A 21,791-nucleotide genomic window follows, 5' to 3' on the forward strand; every position below is an offset into this window, starting at 1 on the left:
TTTGTTCCTGTCATCTTAGCCAATCTGACAAGTGTGTAATGATATCTCAGAGTTATCTTAATTTGCATTTCTCTGATCAATAGTGATTTGGAACACTCTTTCATATGAGTGGAAATAGTTTTAATTTCATCATCTGAAAATTGTCTGTTCATATCCTTTGACCATTTATCAATTGGAGAATGGCTTGATTTCTTATTAATTAAAGTCAATTCTCTGTATATTTTGGAGATGAGGCCTTTATCAGAACCTTTAACTGTAAAAATTTTTTCCCAATTTGTTACTTCCCTTCTAATCATGTTTGCATTAGTTTTGTTTGTGCAGAAACTTTTTAATTTGGTATAATCAAAATGTTCTATTTTGTGATCAATAATGGTCTCTAGTTCTCCCTTGGACACAAACTCCTTCCTCCTCCACAAGTCTGAGAGGTAAACCATCCCATGTTCCTCCAATTTATTTATGATTTCGTTCTTTATGCCTAAATCTTAGACCCATTTTGATCTAATCTTAGTATGTGGTGTTAAATGTGGGTCCATGCCTAGTTTCTGCCATACTAATTTCCAGTTTTCCCAGCAGTTTTTGTCAAATAATGAATTCTTATCCCAAAATTTGGGATCTTTGGGTTTGTCAAAGATTAGATTGCTATTTTTATTCACTATCTTGCCCTGTGAACCTAACCTATGCCACTGTCAACATACATTTATTAAGAGTCAACTATGTGTAAGGGACTGTGCTAAGCTCTGGGGCTATCTTTGTAACCCCATTTCAGGTTTTCTTGGCAAAGATACTACAGTAGTCTGCCATTTCTTGCCCAGAGTCACATAGCTAGGAAATATCTTTCTGAGGCCAGATTTTAATTCACAAAGATGAGTCTTTCTGACATCAGCCTAGTCCTCTATCTAGTGAGTCACTAACAAGCTATAAATTAAATATATAGAAAATAATCAAATTATCAATCAATGCTCTTTGAATACAGTTGTTATATCAGTTATGAATGCATTTTGAATTTTGCCTCGGACACAGACCCAGGGCAAATCATTTGTACTTCCTCAATCTTAGTTTCCTCTTTTGTAAAATAGAGACAAAGTATTCTAAATGTGTTCTTCTCATTGAGCTTTGACTTAGAACAGAAATGTTTTGGCAAGTACCATCACAGTTTTCTCTTCCATGGCATTATGCTTGATGTGTCTTATCTGGAGAAGACCTAAGTATTTGTAAATATCATCTATTGGTTCAGTTTGATCTTCATATTCAAACTCAAAGCTTCTAGTCTTTTTTTTTTTTTTTGGCATATAATAAGAACTTTATTTTTTAGTTCAAATGACATTTTGATATCATTTGAGACAATTTCCAGGAGGGGGGAAATTAGAATTTTTTTAGGTAGAATTATATGACTTGATTTTATCTATGTATACTAACTAATTAATATGATGTGTCAATATGACTTTTGAAATAAAAGCCAAATTAATTAAAAAGAGATCATGACAGATAGGACTGGCCTAAATCATAACAGGCTTAAAATGTCTCTGTAGAAAATGCCACATTTTACAAAATATCAATTGTTCTTGCCATTATTTGGTGGTGTGCCAATCGTTTTGTTTATTGAGTGAGTTCTCAAAAGCATATTAAGATTTGTATTTGTTCGTTGTATACTTCAACAACAATACTATATGATGATCAATTCTGATGGATGTGGCATTTTCAGAGATGAACCAAATCAGTTCCAATAGAGCAATAATGAACTGAACCACCTACACCCAGCAAAAGAACTCTAGGAGATGATTATGAACCACTTCATAGAATTCCCAATCCCTCTAATTTTGCCCGCCTGCATTTTGGATTTCCTTCACAGGCTAATTGTACACTATTTCAAAGTCAGATTTTTTTTTGTACAGCAAAACAACTGTTTGGTCATGTATACATATATTGTATTTAATTTATATTCTAACATATTTAACATGTATTGGTCAACCTGCCATCTGGGGGGGGAATGAGGGGAAAAGTTGGAACAAAGGGTTTGGCAATTGTCAATGTTGTAAAATTACCCATGCATATATCTGGTAAATAAAAACTATTAAAAGAAAAAAAAAGGATTTGTATTTGTAATAAAAGCATTTGTTGTCTGTCAAATCATGAAAGATAGTGAGTTTCTAATGTTAAATCTAGCCATCATTATTTGGTATTGCTAAATTACTGCTTGTGGTGATGTATAATTCTAAATCCTCACATTGTAGACATTGATCATTATTATTTTTTATTACATAGCTATCCAATCACATTTCTTTATCTGATACATTAAAATGTCATAAGGGACTATCAAGTGCCTATTTAAAGCTTAGATGCCTTATGTCTACATCATTTTCTTGATTTGTCAGATGATGCATTTTTTAAAAATGAGGTTTGACAATTATTTTTAGTGAAATTATTAGCACAGTTTTCATCCTAGAATTTACTCTTGAATTTTGTGAGGGATTGATATTAATATTAAGTTTACTAATCTCTATTTTCCAATATTCATCTTTTTTGTGACAAGTATTTTTTAAGTACTGTGTTCCAAGCACCATAAAATCAGGGCATTGGCTCTCTCTGGTCTTCTGGCACTCCTGCTGTTCTTCATGATTCCCAAAGGATAATCAAAGGCAGTTTTACAGTCACAGTCATAAGTTCCTTTAAAATACTTGAAAATGTTTCATCTGGCATGGAGCCTCTAACTTAGATAAAACAGATAGTACTCTTACTATTCCAATACATAAATGTTCAAGGCTGAGGGAACAAGTAATGATAATGATAATATATATTGATACAAGTAATGATAATGATAATATATACAATATATAATATACAATGATAATAATATATAGATATAACCTTTGAAGAGAATGCTTTATGAGTATCTCAGTTGTTTTTTATCATGAGCAATATATTCCCAGAGACACTAAATATAAGACAGGAGTCTTATAGACCAGAGATCTTGAACTTTTTTGTATTCTCAGAATAAACATTTTAAAAAACAAATACATAAGATTGCAAAGAAAACCAATTATATTGAAATATAGTTATCAAATTAAAAAATATTTTTAAAAATTCATAGTCCCTAGGTCAAGATTTAGAACATAGAGTACATCCACTCCACAAGCAGATGTTAACTGCAAAAGCAAGAAATAGCTGAAAATTTTCATGGAAAATATCAAACCCCAGATTTGGAAAACATTTGAAAGGTCAGGTAATCCATATCATACCTGATTCCATATAAGTCCCAAGATATGCTTATCCAGCTTCTGTTTGAATAAGGGAACCTGTTAATTCTATAACCATGGATTTTGAAGTTGACTTTTTTTATAACCAAAATAGAAGACTATACATCTATCCCTATTAAATGATATTTTAACATTCTAACCTGCTGAGATCTTTTTTGGATTGTAACTCTGTCACCTAATGTTTTAGCTATCCCTCACAATTCATACCATCTGCAAATGTGACAAGTTTGCCTTTTATACCTTCAATCAGGCCATTAATAAAAATATTGAATAGAATAAGGCTAAGGAAAAGTTCTTGGGGCACTCTCCTGGAGGTTCCATCCAAGTCAAAAATGAATCATTAATGATTACCCTTTGGATTCTTTCAGTAATTTTTTCTGTCATGTCCAACTCTTCCAATAGGAGTTTTCTTGTCAAAAAACAAAACAAAACAAAACAAAAAACTGGAGTAGTTCATCATTTCCTTCTCTAGCTCATTTTATCCAGTTTAGGTAATTGAGGAAAACAGGATTAAGTAACTTTCCTGGGGATCAATAGCTAATATGTGCCTCAGTTCAGATTTAAATTCAGGAAGATGAGTTTTCTTGACTCCAGACCCAACACTAGATCTACTCCATCACCTGGCTGCCCCCAAAAGGAGACTAATCCTTAACTGGATGGACCACTTGTCCTTAGTTAGACAAACATCACATATTGGATAAAAGATACCTCTAGGTTCTTTATAATGGTACTTGAGAGAATGAACTGTTTCATTTTTTGAATTTGTACTATTAGTTCTTAGTACATTGTATGTACTTAATAAATTTTTAATGATAGCATGCTAATTGTAGAAAAATGTATAGAAGAATTTAACTAGAGAAGGGGATAGGGAAGGGAGAAAAAATTTGGAACACAAGGTTTTGCAAGGGTGAGTGTTAATAGTTATCCTTGTAAATGTATTTTGAAAATAAAAAGCTATTGTTTTTTTAAATCTTATTGACTGAATGATTGTGAGGTACTCTAGAAACCTTCAGGATTACAATATCTGCCAGATATAGTAGAGGTCTGTTATGTTCCTCTAGAGAAATCAGACAATAACGGGATACCATATAATATAACTAATGGCTGATGACTTTTGGCTTCATTCTAAAACATTACCTCTGTGTATTTGGAGGATAAAGGAAATAATATCAAAGACAAAGGGCACCTAGCAGATATCTCTCATTTGGGGGAGAAGACAAATAAGGCTTTCAACAAAGTTAAGATTAAACTATAGGCATCATTACTTAGAATCTGAAGAAGATATCACACTGAGTGAGTGGGCCTCACACCTCTTTTTTAATTTTCCCTGATTCAGACTACACCCAATGTTTTTATCCTTAGTTACTGGAAACACTAAGATGTACCTTCACAATTAATTTCTTTAAGATAAATCTCAGAAAATCATACAAATAACTTTTGTAATATAGGTCTTATTTGCTGTGATTATTACCAGGAACGCCTGGCTCCTTGGTCTCATTCTGTAGATGAACCTTCTTATCTTCCTCTATGTGTTCATACTTAACTTATTCTCTGAAACTAATTCTTGTCTTGAATAAAGAGGATATAAGGAACCCTTTAGAAAGTGATTAGATACATCTGAAGAAAGAACTATAAAGACTGAAGCATAGTATTTCCACTTTGGGGGCTTTTTTATTTGTGGCTTTTTTCTCCTTTTTGGTCTTTTTTCTTGTACAACATGACAAATATGGAAATGTTTTAAAAGATTGCACATTTATAACCTATATCAGATTGCTTGCTCTCTTTGGGTAAGTATGATAAGGAGAAAAATTTAGAACACATTCTTACAAAAATGAATGTTGAAAAATATCTTTACATGTTCTTGAAAAATAAAATGCTATAGGGAAAAATAAAATTAAGAAAAAGGTGATTAGATCAGTATCAAATGTTTCTCTTTCTGCTGTGGGCATTTCCTTTTGTTTTTCCCTCTGTTGGCACCTTGGCCTGATCTTTATTCCTGCTAGTTTATCCATTTCCTCACTGATAGTTTCCTCTGTTTCCTGACTAAGTACTGATTCTGTATCTACTCTCAACTTCAATCGTGCTTGCCCAGTAGGGCAAGTTATTTGCCTGCTTTATCAATAGTCCCAGGCCTATACAAACATATAAAATCCTATGTTCAGTTTAGAGGATCACATTTTAGGAAAGGCATTGATAAACTAGAGAGGAGACAGTGAAACTTTCTGAGATAAGCCACTTGTAAAATAGTTGAGGGAACTAGAGACATTTAGTTTGAAGTGAGGATCATGTGATTCTTCCTTTGAACATATAGAAAGCTGTCATGGAGAAAAGATATTAAAATTGCTCCCAAGAACAATGGGAAGAAGTTTCAATTTTCTAGCCTTTATCTTCTTTACCAAGAACCAGGTTCCATGTCACCAACTGTTGGACGTTTCCATTTCAAACTCAGTATATCCCTCAGTATATACAGATATACTGTATGAATATATTATATGTATACTGTATGAATTGAATACAAATTCATTTATCTTTTCCTTTGAGCCTATGCCTCCTCTTGATTTTTATATATCTTGCAAGAGAACTACCATTATTTCAATTAATCAGGTAATTGGCAGTGCTTCTTGATTCTTTGCTCTTCCTCACTTTCAATATCCAACTACTCTTTGTAGTCCATTTTATCTCTACAACTTCTCCAGCAGCCCTTCTCTTCTTTTCATTCATATAAGCCACCACCCTAACTTAGGCCTTTCTCAATTTATGAGGGGAATATAAGAGAAAATACAACAGAGCTGACTAATTCAGAAGCCTCTAGACTGATCTCCCCTCATCCAGTCTCTCTCTTTTCTAAACCAGCCTTCACAGAGGTGCATATTGATATTTCTAAAGCACAGGTCTGATCCTGTCAACTTACCCATTCAAGATACAACAGTGCTTGTAGGATAAAGCACAAACTCCTCCATTTGGCATTTAAAGTCCTTCAAAATCTGTCTTTACCCTAATTTTCCATGTTGATAACATATTATTCCTTAAACTCTGTACCTTCCAGCTAAACTGGTCTGCTTATTTTCAGGCTCCACACCTTGGTACAGGCTGTCATCCCTTGGGCTTAGAATGTTCTCTCTCCTCTCCCCAGTTGCCACCTCCTGATAAAAGGCATTTACTAATTCCCACAGCTGTGAATACTCATTCCCTTCCAGAAATGACTTTCTAATCATTTTGTATTTACTTATACATGTACATATTATTAAGTGAACTCATTCAGGGCAGTGATAGTATAATTTTGATCTTTTCATTCATTCCCAGCACTTAAAATAGTATTATATAGAAACTTAATATTTGTTGAATTTGATTTATGAGTAGTAAATCTATCAGTTGACAGGCATTTATGAAGCACTTCCTTTGTGTCAGGCACTGGAGTGGCTATTGAGATACAAAGACTGAAATTGTCCTAAAGTATCCTAACAGGAAAGACCAGTACATAGGTAAGTATATAAAATATATAAAGCTAATGAAAAAAAGGGAGTTAAATATAGAGAAGACAGAGTCGAGACTGGAAATTGGAAGAATCAAGAAAAAGTTCATGTAGAAAGTAATATTTGAGTTTTATCTTAAAAGAAGAGTGGTTCTTGGAGACAGAGATGAAAGTTCCAGGCATGTGATGCAGCCAGCACAAAAACTAGAAAACTATGGAGGAAAATCCTCTGAGTTGGGAAGAGGAACTGTAATTATCCAAAAACAGAATGAACTACTTCAAAAGATAGTGGGTTCCTTCTTAAAGGAGGGTCTCAATCAAAGACTAGATAATCACTTCTTGGTTATATTGTAATATAGAGATGACTACAGTCATGGACTGAAGGAAGCAGTCCCTTTCAACTCTGAAGTTTCATGAATCTTCTCATTGTGTTTTATTTTTACAAGTTGTTACAAAGGTTTTGTAAACCTTAAAGTGATTTCTAAATATAAATATTCACTTTGTTACAGAGTTAAGATCTTAAACCTAACTTAATCCAACCACTTCATTTTATAAAGGAAGAAAATGAGATCTTAGGTGACCTGGCTGATTAGTGACAATACTACTTTTAGAGCTTGTGATCTCCAGATTTCAGTTTTCTTTATATTACAATAAAATGCCTATCTCTTAATGGCACTGTGGTCCTTTATGGATAAAACATTTACTGAGACCTGATCAAAGCATAAAAGAAAAGTTTTGAAGCTAAAGTCCTTTTAGCCTTATGATATTGTCTTTCAAAGAAAGCTGTATCAAACATTTTTTTTCTCAAGATAAAATTCAGCCTAACATTCATTTCTCATATGTAATGTTATCAGACAGTGGAGCAGTGGAGCACAGATAAGGGGTATGATGAAATTTTCCAGATGGATTTTAATAACATTCATTATGATAAGAGACTTTAAAATGAGTACTGATTGCCTGAACCTTCAGTTTTATGATCAGACCCTCAGAATTATAAGCAACTTGTCCAAAGTTACACAAATATTAGGTGTCAGAGTCAAAATTTGAATAAAAGTACTCTTGATCTTTAATACTATATTCATTGATTTTTCTAGTGCAGTAAAAAAGTAAAAATAAACGATAAAGGATTTTATTATTGGAGTAATAGTAATTATAATGAGATTAGCTATAATAATTGTAGTGGTAGTAGTAGTCAACAACAATGTGATTTCAAGTTTGCAAAGTGCCTTACAAGTATTATCTCATACTATCCTCACAACAACACGTGGAGGTAAATACTATTATTATATCCATCTTACAGCTGAGAAATTTGAGGGAAACTGCAATTAAGTGACCTGCCTAGAATTATAACAGCAAATAAATATCTGAGGCTGGATTTGATTTCATGTCTTTCCAATTCCATGCCCACCTCCTAGTTGTTTAAACTAAAAGACACTATTAATTGATGTTAATATGAAAATAATATTTTATCAACTATACAAAATCACCATTAAAAGTCTTAAACCAATGGAGACTATCCCAGCAGAATATAAGCTCTGATGGAAAAAATTTCAAATATTGGTGCAATAATAGAAAAATCACGTAAGGGCCAAACTGGTTAAATTCTGAGGCTCATTATCATATTAGTCATAGGACGATGATTTTTTTTCAATGACAGCAGCTTTTAAGGATGGTCTGCCCAGTCAAAGAGAGTTTAGGTTCTGTGTCACTGAATGGAATACTTCAACAAAATCAAGATGCTTGGAGCACCATTGAAATAAGACAGGGCAAATCTATATGGACACAAATGAATGTCAGGATCAAAAGAACAGGTGATAGAAATGTTCAGATATGAATATATCAATGTGAACTTACCTCTGATACTGATTAAAATAGCAAGTGAATGGCTGAGAACCAATTTCATCTTCCCAGTACTGTTGCCAAGTCATGACACTTTCCAAATTCTTCTGATTTTCTCTTTCACAAGGAGGAATATATGAGCACTAGCAAAACAAAATATAGGAAGTGGAATTAGCACTTTGTATGACATTACAAGATATGGAAAAGATCCAGATTTTTACTAGAGAGAGAATACCACAAATACATTAGATCAAATTAAATTTTATTTTAAAACTCCAAGTTAAAGCAGTTATAGAAATGTATATCATATCCATTTATTCACAGGAATAAGGGAACTATCCTGAACAATTGGTAATATAATAGGAAAACAAAAACCCATATTCTAAGAGGTAGAATATTTTAAGTTAAGATGGTGACCCTGGGCAGTCCCTTCTTCCTAGACGACTTTAGTTTTCTCATCTTCAAATGAAAAAAATGAACTAGATGACCCTTAGAGCCTTCTAGCTCTAAATATATGATTCTGGGATCCACCTAGACTATTAGCCAGAGATTTGAGGCAAAATAAGCTAAATCCTACACCTGTTTCCTCTCTAAGATCCATCATACATGTTACCCTTTCTTTACATTACCCTTCACACATGCTCTAAGAACACATATTCTTATGTTTTTATGTCTTATCTTTTAATCAGAATACTTTTTCACAGTACAATATTCTCCATAGTCTATGGAAAGATATTTGCTCTCTGAATATATAATCTCAAAGAATTTTTTCAAAACATATCTTCTATACATCTAGGAACATAAAAAAGTCCCAGCCATGCATATTATGTTCTTATAAGACTTGGTGGGAGACGGAGACTACAGGAGTAACCATGGAAATACCCTGATGAACTACTGACCATGTTGTGTACTTATTGCCTTTTTTTTTTTTTTTTTTTTTTTGGTGTTTTAGGGTGAATTGAATCTTCTTTGTTAAATGCATATTCATCTCTGAAAGGATTCCAAATCATCCTCTACTAGTTCTTTCTTCACTCTGATCTCATGAAGAGATAGCACTTCTCCTTGCTAAAGCATACTCCTCCACATGGACCCTTGATTCCAATCTCTCCAGTGTTCTCCAGCAAGTTGTTCCTACTACCATTATCTATTTTTCCCCCTTAATTATGCTACTTCCTGGAAGACTATAAATATGCCCATGGCTCCCTCATCCTCAAAAAGACTTACTTGCATATTACCATAATTTGTTCAGCCATTCCCAATTAATAAATGCCTCTTAAGTTTCCACTTCTTTACTATCACAAAAAGAACTGCCAGAAATATTTAGTATATAGAGGTCTTTTTCCTCTTTTATTGATCTCTGGAGCATAAGCATAGTAGGTATACTAATGTAGCAAAGGATGTAGAGAGTATGGTAACTTTCAGAGTATAGTTCCTAAGTGCTTTATAATGGCTGGATCAATTCACAACTTCAACAATAAATATGTCTGTATTCCCACAGTCCTTGAATTATTTGTCATTTTCCTTCTTGGTCAACTGCCAATCTGATGGGTGTCAGGATGTTTCAATTCACATTTCTCTAATTATTAGCGATTTGTTGTATTTTGATAGCTTGAATTTCTTTCAAAATTGTTTATATCAGTGTGTGTGTATGTAATCATCCTTTCTAACTTTGTTGCAAGGTTAAATAGGGATAGCTAGAACAAAAGAGATTAACTTTTATATAGATATTACCAAGCAAAACATGTAGACATTTTTATATTGAGTATCCACAGTGTATAAAACAGTGTTGTGCTTCAAATGGAACTTTTGAGATTTTAAAAGAGATAAATGAAATTTGATTCTTGTCCTTAAAATGTTCACTAATTTAGAGGATATGAAACTGGAGACTCTAATATAATCTTCTTATACAGTGATGGGATAAAATGACATATTCATTCACAAGTCATTTAATATTTAACAAAGAACAAAGGAGGCAATATGGTAATATGCATTTAACAAAGGAGATTTACTTCACCCTAAAACAGCAAAATTATGCAACGAGTATACAACATGGCACTTAGTTTTTCTAGATGCAGCCTCATCTCTACTACAATCTGGATGGCTGGGACTTTTTTATATCCCTAGATGATCAGGAAGTCACAGCCTATCAGATCCTGGGAACAGCTTTATCCTAGCAACATAAAACTCCTTAGTGGCAATGTTCTAGGTAAGGATCTTCTACAGTAGTAGTATCAAACTCAAACAGAAGTGTATTTTCTGTAGGCTTTATGTTGACTTAGAAAAATCACAAATAGAGGATATGTTGTACCATGTTTTTATTTTGTTAAACATTCCTCAATTACATTTTAATCTGGTTTAGATCACATTTCGAAGATTTGCAGGCAGTGAGTTTAATATTTCTGCCCTAAATGGCTTTGTATATTCTTTAATGTTTATAGGGTTTTAATTGAGCAGTACAAAAGGTAAAAAGCAAGAAAAAGGAACCTCCCCAATTCCCTGACAAAGTGGAAGATAAAAGCTTATGATCCTAGGCCTTTTCTATGTAGACCCTTAAGGAACAAGTCTCAAGTCTCTTACTGAACAATTCTCCCTATCATGGGCAGTATTAAGAGGAAAAGAGAAATGGAAACACACACAAACAAAAATAAAAACAAAAATATGGAGGAAAGCACATGCCAATAATTCTAAGGCTTTCCTTTCTACTTTTGAAGAACTAAATCTCAAACTTATTATTGGATAGTCATCCTATACCGAGCAATACTAAATACTTCCATTCAGAAGGACAAAATTTCAAGTCTTTTACTGGTCCATGTTGTAGGTGATATTCCCTATAGTTTGTAGTGAGTCTCCTAATTTGAGGTGGCAATAAATAAACTAAAACAGTGCCAATAGTATCAGCTTCATTATATCTCCACTAGAGTCACAGAAGAAATCTGTTATGAGGTATTGATAAAGTTCAGCAGAAGCTCCAGGATCATCAGAATGAGATACTTTTGATATAGTAAATAATTCATCATAAATCATGGTCATCTTTAGTAAACAAGGTAAAAGGTCATAAGCCTGTTAAATGCTACCTGACCCTAATATGTATCCAGGTTGATTCAGGGGCTCTCCCTATACCACAACTAACTCAATATGCCCTGTAACCTTTCACCTCTTGAAAATCACATGAGGAGAATGAACAAAATTTTTGTTCCCTTAGGAGCCTCTGTGAAGGGGTTGCCTCCCTTGTCTTTAGTGGCTAAATAAAGATTCTCACTTTCATTTAGTGATTCAGTATTATCATAAAGTCAACTAAGAGACACCTATCATAGCTAAACATCGATAATTTTAACTTTTAGAAAGCAAATGATCTCCCAACAATAATATTTTTTGTTCCAAAAAATCTTTGTTGGGAAGAAGTTTCCCAATTCATCTCAGAGGAAAAGAAGCCTACCAATGGTTATTTCTGGGTCTGAGCTACTTCTTCAGGGAATATGGAACCCTCTGAAGAAACAAGGACGTTGAGACCAAGTTACTTTTGTACTGGGAAAGGAAGAACCAAACAGGCTCAGCCAGAACTATGTCTAGAACCAGCATATTCTTATCATAAAAGTCTTCCTAAAGACTGAATGCAAGAAATCATAAAATGAGGAGCCTACCTCTTTCCAGGATTGTTTTGATTTGTCAAAGGCATGGCTTGTGAGATAATTATCGGACCTGGGTAGATATATAATGACGCAGCTATTGATTGACCAGGCAAAACTCTTGCCCTGAAATAGGACGGGTCTATCTGAGGAAAGATTGAGAGCCATTTGGATTAAGAATAGCTGTCCTGCCCTTAGAGAGATCATATGGTCCTATGCCTAGCACAGCATGGCATTTCCACCCAAATGTCCAAATTGATACTGTATCTGCTTCTCAACATCTGCTGTTCTTATAATGCTTCCAACATGGTTGTTTAGCATACATCTCTGAGTGCTAACATATAGCCCACAAATAACTAATTGCAGTGAAAAGCACTGACAAAATTCTTCCATTGGTCTTGACCTCAAGAGAGAGAGAACTTTGCTAGCTCTATGCTCTCTAAGACTAGAGACTACTTGACCAGATGAAACTCATGGCCTAAAATATGTGAAAGTATGAAAGAAAATTAGGTAGCCTTGGAGAAGGGTGGCAAAGACATACTGGATTCCTTCCCAGGTGAAACTGCTCATGATTAGTTTTACCCATAAGAATGGAGGGGGGGAAGCATTTGCAAGACTGACAGACCCATAAACTCACCCAGGGTCAAAGCCCAGTAATCTGGTTTAAGTTGTCAGGTGTCATTAGCTTTCCTCAAGAGGATCCCACTGTAATGGGATCTGGTAGAACAAAAGCATACCAGCTTCTTTTAGTTCCATCACTAGAAAAGAAACATAATCCACTCCTCTAGGGCACCAATATTTATGGTATTAAATATGTGAGAGAGTATAGGCAACTTTAAAGGTTTCCATTTGGCCTTACCCATTATAACATGCTTAAGAGATTTCTGAAAGGGCCTTCACAGATAACTGGGCTCATAATATACCTCCCTTCTATGGACTGCCCTCTGTTTTAGAAGATACTTCAAACCTGTGCTACAGAGAGAATTTCACACAAACAATCAAGGAGGATCTTGTGACAAGCTCCATCAAGTCAGACTTCTTCCTATTTGCAAGGCTCTTTTCCAAACTCAACCATAGTATGAGTCAGGATATCACCTTTCATCCCAAATTGCTAAAACTATGACAAATATGCTTTCCTGAGAAAGCTTCCTTAACAACTCCCCTTTACTCCAGCTTTGTCCTGGATCTACCAGCTGGGGTATGGGAGTGGGGAAATAAACCTGCTTTGGGGAAGATGAGGCCAATCTGGTGAGGGTGAGGAAGAGAAGCTTTTCCCTATCACAAAGGAATATTTATGTTTGACATATATATATATATGAATATTTACCCATAACATATAAAGACTGGAAATATGCTGAGTAGTTTTCACATAATATCAAAGCCCAGGAATTATTCTGATTCTTGTATTCTTTCCAAAAAGTAATATAAATTTACAGTGGGGGAAAAGGAGAAATAATCTAGGCCTATGATTTAATCTGATTAGAGAACTCCCTGGTATGGAAATTCCCTTCATTGATGAAGATCAGTAGTTTGCTAATCTCAAACAGGCTCCAAGTCAGTGAGAAGTTAAATGCTTTGCCAAAGGTGACACAATAGTATGTTTCAGAGATAGGACTCAAACCTTTCTCCACTAAATCATGTTACCTCTCAACTTTAAAATACTCTTTCAAATTCCTAAAGTGCATATAGCATAGAAAATAAAATACATTTGCCTTTACATCTGGAAGCTGATTGGTAATGGGAAAGAGTGTATCTAGATGTGGTAGGAGGAACAAGAAATACAACATCAGCTTCAGCAGAAGAGTGATGAGGTAAAGATGGATCTGGATTCCATAGAAGATTAAGCCAGTGCTAGAGAAAAGAGCCAACTCTTTAGCTAACTTTAACTAGGCTAAGTCAGGACTCTATGAAGAGGGGAAGTTGGGAAGGAGTATAGTAGGATAATGTGCTGATACTGATAAACTAGATATTGGCATGGATTTTCATTACTTCCCAAGTTACCTATATCAATATGAATCAATTGCCAAAATGAGGGGCCACCCCAAAGATCTTGGAACCCACCTTGGCTAATAAAAGTCTGAACTCCTTAGAATGTCTATAGTTTTAAACAGGATTCTGGAGAGGAATTATAAGTTTAATTCTGTTACTGTCAATAGTAGCAGCATGAAAGGAGGGAGAAGGATTAGACCCATGGTTTCATTTATCTAGAGAATTTCTGATGAGGAAACTCCTTTATACAATGTTAAGAACTGAATTTACTCAGCAACTTAGAATCTTAGTTGCCCAGAGCACTTAAAGAACTTGCTCAGATAAACCCAATCAGTATATATGTATCAGAGGTGAGCCTTAGACCCAGATCTACCTAGCTTTTGAGACCAGTTCTCTCTTTTTTTTTTAAACAACAAAAACAAAATCACAAAGGAAGAAGAATGTTTACCAACATTTTCTCAATCCTTTTCCCTCTAATCCTTTGTTTGTTCTAAGCTCCCCCAAAAATCTTTTGATGTCAACCCCTTGTTCCCTTTGTAGGCCATAAATAGTTACTTCCCATTTCTTATCTTTATGTATCCATAATTTGGAAAACTTGAAAGATATATTTGCTTGAGTGCTCTAAGTCCTTTGTAGTAAGATACCTGAAAATACCACAGTAGCAAAGCATAGTAAAAAAGTCTAGTATGAATTACCATGTTCAATTCCACACCATCCTCCAGTCTTTAAACTTGTTTTCCCTTTATCATATTATTTGTTCTAATATATATTAAGACTCAGCTCAGCTCTAGTCCTATATTTCATGCCATTGTCATTTCAAACTCAATTCAATATTTCTAAAACAAACATCTCTTTCCTGCAAAACCCACTTTTTTTCTGAATTTTCCTATTTCTATTAAGGGCACAAGTTTGGTATTAGCCTTGATTTTTCACTCACCTTCATCTCATCTACCTAATCAACCTTCCATTTCTATCTTGAATCTGTTTTTCTTACTACTCACAAAGTCACCAACTTAGTTTATACATTCATCACTTTTCAGGGCTACTTCAATTATTTCAAGTTTTTCTGTACTCCAATTCATCTATCATATAACCAATAAAATGGTTTTTCTTTAACACAATTCTGACCATGCTCAATAAAATTTAGACATCTATATTGCTTTTTGGATAATATAAAAATTCTTTTGATAGGCTTGCCTGGCAAGCCCCTTAAACATGTTTTATTAAAATCCTTTTTGCCTGGCCCAACCCATTTTTGCAATCTCAAATTATTTCCCTTTTTTGCGCTTAATGATCTAGCCAAACTGGTCTTCCAGCTGTCCTCATACAAGGAACTCCTTCCTATCTCTGTGTCCATCCCTGAATCTAAAATGTAGTCCCTCTTCAAGTCTATCTTGGAATTTTTTTGCTTCATGATTTGGCTTCAATGCTATCTTGTAAATGAAACCTTTCCTTATCCCTCCAGTTACTGGTTCCTTCCTTCCCTTAACATTATGCATTTATTCAGTATAAATTCATGCATTCTGTACATATTGAGTTTTCAAATAATATTTAAAGTCCTTGAGAAAATGAACTCTTCAGTTAAACCCTATTAAGCATTTACTAAGTACAAGGCATTGTGCAAATATAAGTAGAAAGAAAAGAATTCCTGCTCTTGAATTTACATCTTAGTAGAGGAAGTCAACATATGCAAAACAAGTTGAAAAGGAAGAGATCATAGTAGAGTATGTGGTGGAAATGCACCATAGAGATGAATGTCCTGGATGATTCCCTTACACAGTTCTGGAAGGATCTAATAAATCAGAGTGAGAAGCTGCAGTGTATCAATTCCAAGACTGTAGTGAGCTTCCAGAAGCAGATTGTTTGGGGGGCATAGAGAATAAATTTTCATTTTTGTCTTGACATCTCTAGGACCTAGTTTCAATAATAGGTATAATTGTTTCTTGCATGGATGATTTAGTCAAGAGTCTCAATTATGTGTCTCATCATTTTACTTTTTATTTCTGATTCGGTATTTTTATCTTTGTTTCATTCAATTGGTAGCCTGATTGTACATAGAAGATTTGGGAAAAAAAATTAATGTCACATATTTGATAACTAGTCATTTTGAAGCAGGTTGGGGGTCCCTTTAAGAAACTATTTCCTATTGATCTGTGATTTCTTTCAGAGTCCCAGCCCCTCCTGGCTGAGGCATATCCTCCCCAGACAGTTGTCTTTCCAAGATGCCAGAACCTTTGATTCCATTAAAAATCCTGGTCAACAGGCAGGGGTGGGCTCTGTGGTTAGAAAATTTACAGAGACAACTCTGCCACAGGCTGACTGCTGATACATCTTTGGAGAAAACTAAATGGAGATAGAAAGGAGTACACTTTCTTTTCAGCAGTTCATGGAACCTATACAAAAACTGACCATATATTAGGACATAAAAACCTCAAAATCAAATGCAGTAAGGCAGAAATAGTAAATGCATCCTTTTCAGACCATGATGCAATGAAAATTACATTTAATAAAAAGCCAGGGGAAAATAGACCAAAAAACAGACCAACTAAATCTCATACTAAAGAATGATTGGGTGAAACAGCAAATCATAGACATAATAACTTCATCCAAGAAAATGACAATAATGAGACATCATACCAAAATGTGTGGGATACATCCAAAGCAGTAATAAGGGGAAATTTTATATCTCTAGAAACCTACTTGCATAAAATAAAAAAGAGAAGGTCAATGAATTGGGCTTACAACTAAAAATGCTAGAAAAGGAACAAATTAAAAACCCCAGACAAACATGAAACTTGAAATTCTAAAAATAAAAGAAGAGATTAATAAAATTGAAAGTAAAAAAACCTATTGAATTAATAAAACTAAGAGTTGGTTCTGTGAAAAAACCAACAAAATAGACAAACCCTTAGTAAATCTGATTTAAAAAAGGAAAGAGGAAAAGCAAATTGTTAGTCTTAAAAATGAAAAATGAGAATTCACCACTTAGGAGTTACTTTGCCCAACTTTATGCCAATAAATTCAATAACTTAAATGAAATGGAAGAATACCTTCAAAAATATAGCTTTCCCAGATTAACAGAGGAAGAAGTAAATAGTCTAAGTAGTCCCATTTCAGAAAAAGAAATAGAACAAACTATTAACCAACTCCCTAAGAAAAAATCCCCAGGACCAGATGGATTTACGTGTGAATTCTACCAAACATTTAAAGAACAATTAATTCCAATGTTATATAAACTATTTGAAAAAAATAGGGATTGAAGGAGTGTTACTAAATTCCTTTTATGAGACAGATGTGGTACTGATACCTAAACCAGGTAGGTTGAAAACAGAGAAATAAAATTATAGATCAATCTCCCTAATGAATATTGATGCTAAAATCTTAAATAAAATATTAGCAAAAAGACTACAGAAAATCATCCCCAGGATAATATACTATGACCAAGTGGGATTTATACCAGGAATGTGGGGCCGGTTCAATATTAGGAAAACTATTAGCATAATCAACTATATTAATAACCAAATTAACAAAAACCATATGATCATCTCAATAGATGCAGAAAAAGCATTTGATAAAATCCAACATCCATTCCTACTAAAAACACTTGAGAGTATAGGAATAAATGGACTATTCCTCAAAATAATCAGGAGCATATATTTAAAACCATCAGTAAACATCATATGTAATGGTGATAAACTGGAACCTTTCCAGTAAGATCAGGAGTGAAACAAGGTTGCCCACTATCACCATTACTCTTCAATATTGTATTAGAAACGCTATCCTCGGCAATAAGAGTCGAGAAAGAGATTAAAGGAATTAGAGTAAGCAATGAGGAAACCAATCACTCTTTGCAGATGATATGATGGTATATACTTAGAGAACCCCAGAGATTCTACTAAAAAGCTATTAGAAATAATTCATAACTTTAGCAAAGTTGCAGGATATAAATAAATCCACATAAATCCTCAGCATTTTTATACATTACCAGCAAAATCCAACAGCAAGAGATACAAAGAGAAATTCAATTCAAAATAACTGTCCATAGTATAAAATATTTGGGAATCTATCTACCAAAGGAAAGTCAGGAATTATATGAGCAAAATTACAAAACACTTGCCACAAAAATAAAGTCAGATTTAAATAACTGGAAAGACATTAAGTGTTCTTGGATAGGCCGAGCGAATATAAAAAAGATGATAATACTCCCTAAACTAATCTATTTATTTAGTGCTATACTAATCAGACTCCCAAGAAACTATTTTAATGACCTAGAAAAAAATAACAAAATTTATATGGAAGAACAAAAGGTCAAGAATTTCAAGGGAATTGGTGAAAAAAAAAAATCAAATGAAGGTGGCCTAGCTGTACCTGATCTAAAACCATATTATAAAGCAGCAGTCACCAAAACCATTTGGTATTGGCTAAGAAATAAACTAGTTGATCAGTGAAATAGGTTAGGTTCACAGAACAAGATAGTGAATTAATATAGCAATCTAGTGTTTGATAAACCCAAAGATCCCAACTTCTGGGATAAGAATTCATTATTTGACAAAAACTGCTGGGAAAACTGGAAATTAGTATGGCAGAAACTAGGCATTGACCCACACTTAACACCACATACTAAGATAAGATCCAAATGGGTCCATGATTTAGGCATAAAGAATGAGATCATAAATAAATTAGAACAGTTTCCCTCTCAGACTAGTGGAGGAGGAAGGAATTTGTGACCAAAGGAGAACTAAAAATCATTATTGATCACAAAATATTTAATTTTGATTATATTAAGTTAAAAAGTTTTTGTACAAACAAAACTAATGCAGACAAGATTAGAAGGGAAGTAATAAACTGGGGAAACATTTTTATATTCAAAGATTCTGATAAAGGCTTCATTTCTAAAATAGAGAATTGACTCAAATTTATAATATTTCAAGCCATTTTCCAATTGATCAAAGGATATGAATAGACAATTTTCAGACGAAGAAAATGAAACTATTTGTCGTCATATGAAAAGGTGTTCCAAATCACTATTGATAAGAGAAATACAAAGACAACTCTGAGATATCACAACACACCTGTCAGATTGGCTAAGGTGACAGGAACAAATGATGATTGTTGGAGGGGATGTGGAAAAATTGGGACACTGATGCATTGTTGGTGGAGTTGTGAAAGAATCACCATTCTAGAGAGCAATCTGGAATTATGCCAAAAAGTTATCAAGCTGTACATATCCTTTGATCCAGCAGTGCTACTAGTAGGCTTATATTCCAAAGAAATACTAAAAAAGGGAAAGGGACCTGTATGTGCCAAAATGTTTGTGGCAGCCCTTTTTGTAGTGGCTAGAAACTGGAAAATGAATGGATGCCCATCAATTGGAGAATGGTTGGGTAAATTATGGTATATAAATTTAATGGAATATTTTTCTGTAAGAAATGACCAGCAGGATGAATACAGAGAGGCTTGGAGAGTCTTACATCAACTGATGCTAAAGTGAAATGAGCAGAACCAGGAGATTATACACTTCAACAATAATACTGCATAAGGATGTATTCTGATGGAAGTAGATATCTTCAACAAAGAGAAGATTTAACTCAGATCCAATTCATCAATGATGGACAGAATCAGCTACACCCAGAGAAGGAACACTGGGAAATGAATGTAAAGTGTTTACATTTTTGTTTTTCTTCCCAGGTTATTTTTACCTTCTGAATTCAATTCTTCCTTTGCAACAACAAAAAAAAATTCAGTTCTGCACACATATATTGTATCGAGGATATACTATAACATATTTAATATATATGGGAATGCCTGCAATCTAGAGGTGGGGATGGAGGGAAGGAGGGGAAAATTCGGAACAGAAGGGAGTGCAAGGCATAATGTTGCAAAAAAAATTACCTATGCATATGTATTGTCAAAAATGTTATTATAAAATTAATTTTAAAAATTGATATAATCAAAAAAAAGTTTTCAGTAATAGAATGTAAATGTTAAAGTGCTTTAGTTCCTCTAGTAATATTTCTATCTATTGGTCGTACAAGTATAATTGTATATTTTCTCTTGTTTCATGGATTACTATAATGAAATAATTCATTATTAAGTGACCAGTTTACTGACATACAGAAAGCACTTAATGTTTACTTACTGATTGAAATTGAGCTCCTCAATAGTGGGGATTGTACAAACCATAGTAGCATTTTTTTTAAGCAACTATGGTATGATGAAAACTGGACAAAAGTTGTAGGACTAATGCTTTGTTGTAGTATAGAGCTAATCCAAACTTCCTGAAGTTTGCACCATGATACACCAAGTATACACCATGAACTCTGACATGTTCTATAAAATTTGAACATGAAATAAAATTCTATTTTAAGATATAAATAGGCTAATATAAAATAACATTTGATAAGTTTTTTAAATTAGTTATTGTCTTATGAGTAACATATCCCTAAAATTGCTGAAAATATTTTCCAACACTTCTCAGAGGAAGAACACTTCTCTACAGGCTGGAATTTTAAATCTCTAAAGCCTTTAAATGCTACATATTGATGCTGTTAATACTCAGCTATTATGTGAAATTCAATAAAAACATTGAAGGACAAGAAATCAGCCAAAGTTATGGATTTGGATAAGCTGGATACTTGATAGACCTTAAATTGTTATGAATGAATGTTGCTGAATCCCTACATAAATATAAAGGCATAATCTTTAATCTTTCAGCAACCTCTGGTATCTATCAGTAAATCTGCAATTTTTTTTAAACAGACTGACAAGTAGATTCCAACATAAGTCACAGGGAGATATGCAGCAAGTGCTAACCCTGACATGGGGAAAATCTGGGTACCTGCTTCAGACATGCACTGGTTGTGTTACCATAGGTAGTCATTTAATCTCTGATCCTCCGTTTCCTCTATAAAATGGGAGATGTTATTGAAATAACCAATGTAAAGTGTTTTATAAGAGTAATGAGATAAAACCTCACATATTTTTAAATTGCTAGATCTACTTTATGTTCTAATCAATGTTTAAATATTACATGTCCTCCTAAAATTATATGGTAGTTGTCATATGCCTAAGTGACAAAAGAAAACCAGTTTAAATCCAATTAAGTTCAAGCCGACAATTTTTTCATGCCTCAGTGCTGTGACCTATGACTTTATCAATGTGTTAACTCAATCTAATGTTAGATTACAATTTCAGCTAATTCCATGCAATCCTTGTCATAACAATCCCACCCCAAATTTTTCATAGATTCCATCTATTTAAATGTCTATGACTCTTGACACTGTATGGATTCCAAGGGAACACATGAGCTATTCACTTGTTAACCTGTGTCACTACTTCATGATCAGCCACTTCATTTCCAATTTGTTGTGTCTCTGATGAAATTCTTATACACTTAACCTGTGTAATTCTTAATTGTTATTTGTTACCACCTACTTCCAAGGGTAACTCCATTATCCTTTATTAGATGATCTGCAATCTTAATTCTTCAAAAAGTGTTTATCTGATTTTTCAGAGATTATGAAAAATTCTTAGCATTAAATTTGTTCAAAGAGTTGAAGAGGTCTAGTTAGCTGCTACTAATTTAAGTTTATGTAAAAATGTAAACTCGCT

The 21,791-nt window shown here is 33.8% G+C and overlaps 1 protein-coding gene across 5 annotated transcripts in view; it reads right to left on the reverse strand.

Annotated features, from left to right (window-relative positions):
* Positions 1–21,791, reverse strand: part of KCNMB4 (potassium calcium-activated channel subfamily M regulatory beta subunit 4) — a 144,100-nt gene that overhangs the window by 114,758 nt on the left and 7,551 nt on the right. For all 5 annotated transcript variants that reach the window (XM_074270561.1, XM_074270560.1, XM_074270562.1 and 2 more), the window contains one exon: positions 8,581–8,708. In XM_074270561.1, coding sequence (XP_074126662.1) covers positions 8,581–8,708 — 128 coding nt within the window. The remainder of the gene's footprint in view (positions 1–8,580; positions 8,709–21,791) is intronic.

This window comes from Sminthopsis crassicaudata, chromosome 5 (genome assembly GCF_048593235.1).
Source record: "Sminthopsis crassicaudata isolate SCR6 chromosome 5, ASM4859323v1, whole genome shotgun sequence".
NCBI classification, from domain to species: domain Eukaryota; kingdom Metazoa; phylum Chordata; class Mammalia; order Dasyuromorphia; family Dasyuridae; genus Sminthopsis; species Sminthopsis crassicaudata.